Source organism: Littorina saxatilis, linkage group LG12 (genome assembly GCF_037325665.1).
Source record: "Littorina saxatilis isolate snail1 linkage group LG12, US_GU_Lsax_2.0, whole genome shotgun sequence".
In the NCBI taxonomy this organism is placed as follows: Eukaryota; Metazoa; Mollusca; class Gastropoda; order Littorinimorpha; family Littorinidae; genus Littorina; species Littorina saxatilis.
The window spans coordinates 32981146-32992122 of NC_090256.1; the positions used below are offsets into that span (position 1 = coordinate 32981146).

Below are 10977 nucleotides of genomic sequence, written 5' to 3' on the forward strand. Positions count from 1 at the left end.
TGATTTCAAGATTACGGCCATCAGTTTGCAGCGTTACCGGGAAAGAAGAAATATTCCAAGACATACGATTTTGGGGGACGGGATACATGCACAAATTCATATTCCGCATGCACGATATTTTGCAGTTGACTGTTGACGGATGTGATAACTGACAACATTCAGTTTGCGAACAGAATGGGTGCCTAGCCTCTTGTCTCGCAAGTGATACTCGCGTTGCGGTTTCACGCGTCCGGTGCATATCAAGATGTTTGCGTGGCGCCGATTTGGGGTGAGCCAGCCACGGTCAGCCAGCCACAGCAAGCGCAGCCTTGACAGGGCTAAGGTGCTGCGTCAGGCGCACACGCAGAGCGACCGTAAACGAGGGAATCCCCCCGCTAGCTATCGGGGAGGCTGTCCGATGCCTGTGAATTCGGCAGTACGACAAAATTTGTCGGACAGAGAGCTATCAAACTTCGGGGCGCTTGTCGTAGGGCATGCAGTCGCACTGTCTTGCATACGCGCCCAGGATTGCTTATTCAAGAAGGAATGTGCCTTTAAAACTGAAGTTTAATCTATTAAGCTTTAAACTCGACGGGATTTGCATCAATGCATCAAGATTAACTACTGCCCAGTCCGTCGAAGTTGTTTGCGAAAGTAACACATGATATAGGACCAAGGTCAGCGTTTTCAGCTTTATCCAGTTGATCCGGATTTTGGTTAATTTCGTTATCAGCTTCATACAGACAAGAGGGCACAACGTTCATCCCACCTCATCCGTTTCGACTTTCATATCATCCAGTCCCTGGTGAATGTCGTGCGTAACTGTATTTCAGACGACAGTGCACCCTCTGATAATGTGTGTCCAACTCGACCACATGAACCCTGATCCATCTCTGCCAAAGCCTCTTTGACTCGGTCCTATTCCCGTGTCTTTACTTTTTTTACCCGAAGATTTTGCGTTATCGTGTTCTTATTAAATTTGCAGGCACCCAGCGCCAACGCAGATTGTAACAAGCAGTTAACAAAGCAAGACCGGCGTCGCAGGAGTAGATACATTAATACCTCCACATCCTGAGAGATAGAGAGATGTCGTGCGGCTTGGTCCATACGTCGCCGATTGGTCGCCATCTCTGCCCCGTTTTCTTGAGCCAACACAATCATCCCTATCTCTTGTTCCTGTGTTCGGTCTGTCTTTACAGCTTTGCTCTGGCTTCTGAGAGGACTGGGTTTTTTCTCCCCTCCTTCCCTCGGGTCTTTTAATTAAAATGTCCACGGTCTTCCTTCTGTCCTATTTTTACAAAGCTTAGCAGCACTGAAGTTATGGCGTAGGGATTTGTTTTATGACTATTGTTTGGTATTGAGTTGAAGAACTTTTTTGTTTACAATCTGGTACTGGTGGTGGAATTGCGGACTGATAAAAGATATTCGGAATAGTGAGTAACTTGAGTTCAAAATACTGTCGAATAGTTAAAAATCGGAGGTCAAAGTACTATCAAAAGACGTGTTAAGATAAAAGAACAATTTGAGGTAAAGTTATCAGTCCCCAATTTTCCTCAGCTGCATGTTCAGCATATTATTTTGTAAACTGCTTTTGGTCACACGAAGGAAACGCCTACCCCTTCGGAATAACACAGAAAAACCTTTTAAAGGCTTAGGCACTGCGACATTAAAGGCTCCAAGGCCCAAGTGTCCGTCGGAGCTGCCGTCTAGCTTTTTGACGATTGACATTGAGTCGCTGCGTTTAGATGTTCTACTTTCCGAAGTTCCAGGGAATCTCAAAATCCTTGGCAGCTTAACAATGGGTGTGTTAAGTTGTTAAGGTCGAAGTTTATCTGTAGAAATATAACCAGACAATTTATTTTTCTTGAATACTTTGATTGCAATGTGTTTTTTTCGTTTTCAATACATCGACACTGCCGCACTTTGGCATGTGAGCGACGAATGATGAAACAATCGTGTAAGTGCTTTTGTTATTCCTTCCACCTTACTCTGCGAACTTTTTCGGGGTGAACGGATTTTATTGAGACACCTCATTTCTTCCAACTTGTCACCAAAGGCTTTTGGTTTTGACGAACAACTGGGTGTTTTCCGTTGGAGCAGCGGCGAGGGATCAGTATTAAGAAAACGTTTATTTTCAAAGTATTGACCTCTAGAATTGAATACATATACTTCTATTGAATTGCTCTTTAAGGCGCTAATCATAAGATGGGCCTCTTTTGCCATTAGTATAAAATAAATTTAATAAATATTTTAAAAATCATGTTGACATTTTTGTTGACGAAATTAAAATTGTCAGACTTGTGAAGAACACAATCCTAAGAGATTTTACGGAAACTTAGTAACATAAATTATTCGGCAGTACTTGGCTGAACCTCTGAAAAACGCCGACTTAGCCAAAAGTAAGCTTATTAAGCCACGCCGCTTGTAAACACATTTGCACTAGCTTACCCACTACCGTCAATAGAAACAAGTCGCGTAAGGCGAAAATACAATATTTAGTCAAGTAGCTGTCGAACTCACAGAATGAAACTGAACGCAATGCCATTTTTCAGCAAGACCGTATACTCGTAGCATCGTCAGTCCACCGCTCATGGCAAAGGCAGTGAAATTGACAAGAAGAGCGGGGTAGTAGTTGCGCTAAGAAGGATAGCACGCGTTTCTGTACCTCTCTTTGTTTTAACTTTTTGAGCGTGTTTTTAATCCAAACATATCATATCTATATGTTTTTGGAATCAGGAACCAACAAGGAATAAGATGAAAGTGATTTTAAATTGATTTCGACAATTTAATTTTGATAATAAGTTTTATATATTTAATTTTCAGAGCTTGTTTTTAATCCGAATATAACATATTTATATGTTTTTGGAATTAGCAAATGATGGAGAATAAGATAAACGTAAATTTGAATCGTTTTATAAATTTTTATTTTTTTTTACAATTTTCAGATTTTTAATGACCAAAGTCATTAATTAATTTTTAAGCCACCAAGCTGAAATGCAATACCGAAGTCCGGGCTTCGTCGAAGATTACTTAACCAAAATTTCAACCAATTTGGTTGAAAAATGAGGGCGTGACAGTGCCGCCTCAACTTTCACGAAAAGCCGGATATGACGTCATCAAAGACATTTATCCAAAAAATGAAAAAAACGTTCGGGGATTTCATACCCAGGAACTCTCATGTCAAATTTCATAAAGATCGGTCCAGTAGTTTAGTCTGAATCGCTCTACACACACACACAGACAGACAGACAGACAGACAGACACACGCACATACACCACGACCCTCGTTTCGATTCCCCCTCGATGTTAAAATATTTAGTCAAAACTTGACTAAATATAAAAAGGCTACCACCTTCTGTTCATAATCTGCAACCCTTTGTCTGTTCTTTTTTCGTGTGACACAATCACTCCCGCCACTAAGCAAAACTAAGGGATGACACCACTGGCCAGATCTAGAGCTAGAGATGTCTGCTTCTCTGGACACTGGCTATTCCTCTAGACGCCTGCTCAATGGCCGAACTGTTTGACAGTTTGGAGGCTTGACAAATATCCCAACACTAATACGGTTTGTGTTATGGTCATTTTGTATGCAGGAAAAGATTATGATAATAACGATGAGGATGATGATGACGATGACGATGACGACGACGACGACGATGACGATGATGAGTATAAAGATATGGCACAAATACTAAAAATAGATTTAAGCGCCTCACTGAAACATGCACAAAGAACTAATTACTATTGATAAGATAGTTAGGGTTGTGGTCATGGTCATTTTCTGTCTGAAGGAGAATGAGACAAGATGGAGACAGTTATTGCTGTGGTCATTTTATGTTTGAAGAAAAAGACGGTTAGCCTTGTGGTCATATCGTCTGCAGGAAAACATAACAAGATTAAGACAGTTACCGTCGTGGTCATCTTCTCTGAAGGAAAACATAACAAGCGTAAGACGGTTAGCACTGTGGTCACATCGTCTTCAGGGGGAAATAACAAGATTAAGACAGTTACCGTCGTGGTCATCTTCTCTGAAGGAAAGCATAACAAGCTTAAGACGGCTAGCACTGTGGTCACATCGTCTGCAGGGAAGATTAAAAGGTTTACCTTCGTGGTCACCTTGTTTGTAAGAAAATATTACAAGATGAAGACGGTTCGTGTTGCGGTCAGCCTGTCTGTTCGACCTTGTGTCTAGGGTGTTAGTGGAATCGAGGGGAGAGATCAGACGATTTCTTTGGCGGCTGATAAACTGTGTCCGTTTTAGCCAAGGATGGATGTCGTTGTTGGCAGGCAATTTGTCAGTTTTTCTGTTCGGCCTGAGTTCGTGGAGTGTAGACTTTTTGTTGGCAGTTTCTGGTCCAGACACTGTCTTTCTCATAACCCTGTCAAAAAGATGCATTTCTGGTCCACTCTCTGACCCTTCCCTGTCAAAATGGGGGAAATTGGGAGGCGAACGCACACTGTTGACAGCTTGTTTGGACACGTTATGAAGCACACGTCTGGCGTCTGAGACAATATCCTCAAAGTGTCTTTGGCGACTTTTTATGTGTTTGTGTGTGTGTGTGTGTGTGTGTGTGTGTGTGTGTGTGTGTGTGTGTGTGTGTGTGAGCGTGCGTGTGTGCTTGCGTGCGTGCGTGCGTGTGTGTGTTTGTTAGCGTGTGTGTATATGGTGTGTGTGTGTGTGTGTGCGTGCGTGTGTGGTGTGTGTGGTGTGTGTGTGTGTGTGTGTGTGTGTGTATGTATGTATGTGTGTGTGTGTTTATAGATGATTGCAAGGTCGGTAACACCTTATTACTTAAAAAGCAAGAAGTGTCCATCCTAAAAAAACTGGCCACTTTATCACGGCAACCAGGCAAAGTAAGTTGTGGTTGAACCTATCATAAACTGCATTTCGACACACGAACTTTTGATAAAATCAAAACCGATACGGCTTACCAGTAGGCTTTTTTTTACGGAATTTGCAAACATAAAACTTTTTAAAACAAATACCAGAAAGTTCGAACGATGAAGACAGACAAATACTCAGTTTCGAAACCCTTTCTATGGTATCCTTCTGTGAACTAAACCAAATTGTCCCAGAAGATAAAGCAAAACATCGATACATTTTTGGTTCTTTTTTTTTTAAAGGTTTGCAAAAAAACTTGAGACAGATGTTGATAATATATTCTTTGGCCTGCACGATAGAAAACCTAGAAATGTCCTAGTGAGAACTTTTATCAAAGAGCTTGATCTTTTTGATTTTTTTTTTCTTCGTGGTGGCTAAAGAGAAGACTTTCAACGTTTGCTCGGAAGGAATTAGCTTTCCTTCATCGTGTTTTCAAAGCCAAAGTTAAGAAGAACAAGGGGGGGGGGGGGATCCGAGGACCTATGACAACTGCTTTGAAAGGCGTTTTCAATCAAATAAGAAGTCTGCAAAATGTCGCCATTCACATCAATCAATAAGATTTACTGACCAGGTGAAGACCTTTCGAACGATGTTAAATGTGTGTGGTTTCATAGTGAAAACAGTAATTGTGAAACCATCCCATGAGCTGCGCATCATGAGAATAATTACTAAGTCTGAGGGTTTTTCTGCAACGCAGAATAACAAAATTCTTATGAAATGCAAATTTATCCCTTGTTTTTATTTTGTTTGTTTGCTTGCATAGTGTGTGTGTGTGTGTGTGTGTGTGTGTGCATTCTGCTTTCCACACGATTGGCGACCTAAGGCCTATTTAGGTGGCCATCCACATGTGGATGGCAACTTAACTGGTGGATTGTGTCCTATCACAGTGGATGGTTCCTTCACTCCAAATCTGGATTGCTACCTTATTTGTGGATTGTTACCCACAATGGAATGTAACCTAAAGAATATTGTGGATTGTTACTCGCATTTGTGGAAATGTTACTTGCACTTGTGGAAATGTTACTAATGTTTAGTGGGGTTTTTTCTATTGAGAACAGAAAGTGTAAAGTAAAAGCTCCTGCTGAATTTATTTTCAAAACTTTACCAGAAATTGAGTAGACCTATCAAACCTTGACGTTCGATGTAAGGATCAATGACACTGACAGATCCTCTATTTTTTATTTTTTATTTTTTATAAAGACATGAGACTGGGTGGCCGAGTGGTAACGCACTTGCGCTCGGAAGCGAGAGGTTGCGAGTTCGACTCTGGGTCAGGGCGTTAGCAATTTTCTCCCTTTCCTGACCTAGGTGGTGGGTTCAAGTGTTAGTCTTTCGGATGAGACGAAAAAACGAGGTCCCTTCGTGTACACCACATTGGGGTGTGCACGTTAAAGATCCCACGATTGACAAAAGGGTCTTTCCTGGAAAAATTGTATAGGCATAGATAAAAATGTCCACCAAAATACCCGTGTGACTTAGAATAATAGGCCGTGAAAAGTAGGATATGCGCCGAAATGGCTGCGCGCGATCTGCTGGCCGATGTGAATGCGTGATGTATTGTGTAAAAAAATTCCATCTCACACGGCATAAATAAATCCCTGCGCCTTGAATATGTGCGCGATATAAATTGCATGAAAAAAATTAATTAAAAAAAATAAAAACATATATCCCTGCGCTTAGAACTGTACCCACGGAATACGCGCGACATAAGCCTCATATTGATTGATTGATTGATTGAAAAATGAACAAAATAAATACGGAAACACCCCACAAAACTAAACTACAGAAACTCATAAGTAAAAATGCTTTTGATCGTCAAACAGCGTGCTATGACATGTGTTTAAAAAAATAAGTTTCGTCTGGAGCTCGTACTGAGTCTTACTGTGGTATGGCACTCAGTGTGCCAGTAGGTGTGTGTCAGTGTCATTAGTCACTGTTTGTGTGTGTGTGTGTGTGCTTCGTTTGTTTGTTTGTTTTTAATTAATGGTTGTTATTGTGGTGTTTTTCGTTTTTGTTGTCAAAATTAATCAGTTCATTTCAATGTCATATGATATGTTTTGTAAACTGACAATGAACCGCTAAATATGATTTCAAAGCATCAAATTCATTATTTAAAATCATCGCGATATAACCTTCGTGGTTGAAAACGACGTTAAACACCAAATAAAGAAAGAAAGAAAGATTATTTTTAAAAAAAAGTTTAAATACTTACCAATAAATTTGTTCAAGTGAAGAGTTCAAAGGTGACTGCTGCCAAATTGTGCGCACAATTGCAAATTAACTGGAAATCATACGAGTGCATGGGAAGAAATAACTTCCAACATGATACCGGGCAGAACTGAAACCGTCACAGCCGGTCATCATTTTGCACAAGACAAGTCAGTCTCCGTCAAGCCCCAAGATATATCAAATTGGCAGACAAGGTTTAATGACCGAACAAATTGTAACTTCTAACCGACTTGGTCTTCGGGTCACAGCGGAGGACGACAATAGCTTAATGGTTTCATTTGTGCTGAATTACAGCTTTTTTACAAATTTGTTTCTAAAATCATAATTAAATATTTTCCGGGCCATTCACGTCTATGTTTAACATTGCAACTGTCGGTAAAACCGTACTCTATGGATATTGTGTGCAGTTGGTATGAGGTCAAAGACTACAGACGAAAAAAAAACAGAAAAAAACTGACATAAATATTGCTCAACTGTCGGCCAGCAGTTTTACTGCCCGGTATTGTAATAGATAAGTGCATTGCGTAAACATGCCATTTGAAAAAAAAATTAACCCTAACCCTAACCCTAACCCTAATCCATGACAACGGCTACCTGGAGACGTAAAATATTTTCACAGTAAAAAAACAAAACGCACATCATCAAAAAAGATGATTGATATTTAATCTAAAATAGACTAGAATAAGAGTAAAAACAACATGGGTGGAAGTTGGTGGCCATTCAACGTGTTTTTGCAAAACATGAACTCGTGGTAGTAAATTTGGTTGGATTTGGTTGCGTATGAAAACGACCAGTGGCATTACAGGAACAAATTGATTCCCATCACAAAAAAAGTCAATGGAGATCGCTTCATCATAGTTATCTCTAAACGTCCAAGGCATAATGGTTGGGTGAAAATGAAACATAAAAAAGTTGTTTCAGTATTTCTTAGGCAACCGTCCAGACTCACTACCACCGATTTTGGAGACAAAGAAAAATATCTTCAAAAATGCACTTTTTACGTGTTTTGGCAGAAATCTTTTTTGGGGATCTTAGAAAAGGTTCTAAAGAATGTTTTGACAAAGAAGCTTTCATCAATGTTTTACCGAAGAGTAGTTACAACAATTTTTCCAACGAATTTCATTCTTGCTTTTTCAAGTGCAAGGCCAGAATACGACTGTATACCCGGAGAGAAGGTTTTTAATCACCACCAAAAATTCCGTGGTAATGAAACCAAATCTTTAAATTGGCAATATTCCTGACTTCTGACAAACATTTTGCGACCCATTTTCCCACCTTTTCTTTGTGTTAATTGGTCAAATCGATTGATTAAAGTTTGAATTTTAGGTAACCAAATTTGGAATAGTAGTGCTGTCGAGTGAGTTCACTAAAATTTGATGAGTCTGGGTTTTTGTCGCCCATATGACTGTAGAAAACAGAGCATTTCTCCAAAAACTGTTTTGATTAATAATCTTAGGTGGGTGGTAATGCCCCTTTTCTCAGGTAGCAAAATCCAAGAAATAGGTATGTGTGTGTGTGTGCGTGTGTGTGTGTGTGTGTGTGTGTGTGTGTGTGTGTGTGTTATGTTTTTAATCTGTCATCGATATCAAGGTTTTTTTTCTGTTTAGCATTTCTTCCTTTGTTTCTTTTAGGTTTGTTTAATTGAGTTTTCTGTCTTTCTTTCTTTCTTTTTTTTCTTTCTTTCTTGCTTTCTTTTTCACTCTCTTTCCTCCTTTTTCTTTCTCAAATTCTTGCTCTCTTTCTACTTCTTGTCGTTCTGTGTTCCTTCTTTCCTTTTCTTTCTATCTTTCTTTCTTTCTTTCTTTCTTTCTTTCTTTCTTTCTTTCTTTCTTTCTATCTGTCTTTCTTTCTTTCTTTCTTTCTTTCTTTCTTTCTTTCTTTCTTTCTTTCTTTCTTTCTTTCTTTCTTTCTTTCTTTCTTTCTTGTAGTCTCCAGTTTCTATATTTGGAACTCTTTGCGTGATTCTTTCCTGTTGATTTGTGTATTCTTCTTTTGCTCTTTGTTTTTTCGTGTTGATTTATATAATTATTATCGTTTGTAATTTCATCTTTCCTTTATTCTCTTTATTTCTCTTTTTTTTCTCTCACTTTTAATCATCCCTTAGTTGTTGTGTGGGTTGTGGTAGTCTAGGGTTTCCCTTGTGTGATAGTGTTGTTGGCGAAGTTGTTGGCTTCATTTGTTTTGATATGAAGGGTATTTGATATCCAATTAAGATCACGAAAACCTTCAGTTTGCTGAAAGGGTGCAGCATAAGTTTTGATGAAACAAGAAGAAAACAAATTGGGGCGTGTATGTGTAATTCGAGGCCAGCTGCATGTATACTAAGGCTTGCACACACACACACACACACACACACACACACACACACACACACACACACACACACACACACACACACACACGCACACACACACACACACACACACGCACACACACACACACACACACACATGCACACACACATGCACAACGACGACGACGATGATGATGATGATGATGATGCAGATGATGATGATGATGATGCAGATGATGATGATGATGATGATGATGATGATGATGATGATGATGATGATGCAAACATTGACAAAGCATGAAGATGACGACGACGAAGACGACGATGAATAGTGGTGCTAATGATGATAATCACCATCATTCTTATCACATGCATTAGGTTAACAGCCACAATTATGTTAACAGCAGTGAATAAAATGAAAATGGTATTTTGTTGTGACAGAGAGTGGTCAGAGTGTCGATGGAGGAACAGCAGAAGATGATCGGGGACCGGAGCCTGCAGTGCCAGATCGACATGCTGCAGAACCCTCCCGTCTACACAGACAGTGAGTCTTGTTTTCTTTTCTTTTTGTGTTGTGGAGGATTTTATTGTTCTATACTTTGTTGTTTCCAATACACTGACACATCTTTTCCCATTAAAACATGGTTTTTGGGTTTGTTTGTTTTTTTAAATTTCTAGTCTTATTAAGCAACGTATAGTGTAACAACTACATGCTGCGCCACCCTCACGTGTAAAAGAAAAAAACCAACAACAACAGAAACGAAAAACAGTGTGTCATTTATCCAAAACATATAACCCGCTCACGTTACAAATCAAGAATCAAAAATAAAATTAGAACATTTAATTCAGGACCCCAAAAACAATTCACAAGAACTTTGACATAAAGATTTTAAACTTGAACTAACAAGAATCACAACTGACAAAAATAACTGATTGATGGGGTGAATTATCTTAGAATGTACCAAATAATGTTATGGTCGTAGTAATGACAAAACAATCATTTTAATGAAGGTAAAGCGTAAAACCTTCATGCTGTAGAACCCTATCCTCTACACCAACAGTATGTCTTTTAATACAATGTATAATGTAAATACGTCATGCTGAATATATCTTCCTTCCACACAAACATTGAGTCTTTTAATACAACGTACGTATAGTGTACAGACTGCATGCTGAAAACCCCTCCCCTCCACACTAACACGGATCAGGGAAAGGAGCATCCTTCTTGCTCGATACAGACCAAACAGCCCCTCTCTCTCTCTCTCTCTCTCTCTCTCTCTCTCTCTCTCTCTCTCTCTCTCTCTCTCTCTCTCTCTCTCTCTCTCTCTCTCCTCTCTCTCTCTCTCTCTCTCTCTCTCTCTCTCTCTCTCTCTCTCTCTCTCTCTCTCTCTCTCTCTCTCACTCTCTCACTCACTCACTCACTCTCTCTCTCTCTCTCCCTCCCTCTCTCACTCACTCCCCCTCTCTCTCTCTCTTCTCTCTCTCTCACTCTCTCTCTCTATCTCTATCTCTATCTCTATCTCTATCTCTCTCTCTCTCTCTCTCTCTCTCTCTCTCTCTCTCTCTCTCTCTCTCTCTCTCTCTCTCTCTCTCT

At 39.7% G+C, this 10977-nt stretch overlaps 1 protein-coding gene across 1 annotated transcript in view; it reads left to right on the plus strand.

Moving 5' to 3' along the window:
• Positions 1-244: 244 nt before the first annotated feature.
• LOC138981263 (secretin receptor-like) overlaps positions 245-10977 on the plus strand; it is a 56693-nt gene continuing 45960 nt past the window's right edge. Inside the window, exons 1-3 of the mRNA XM_070354105.1 lie at positions 245-353; positions 3573-3661; positions 9825-9927. Of these exons, the coding sequence (XP_070210206.1) occupies positions 245-353; positions 3573-3661; positions 9825-9927 (301 nt within the window). The remainder of the gene's footprint in view (positions 354-3572; positions 3662-9824; positions 9928-10977) is intronic.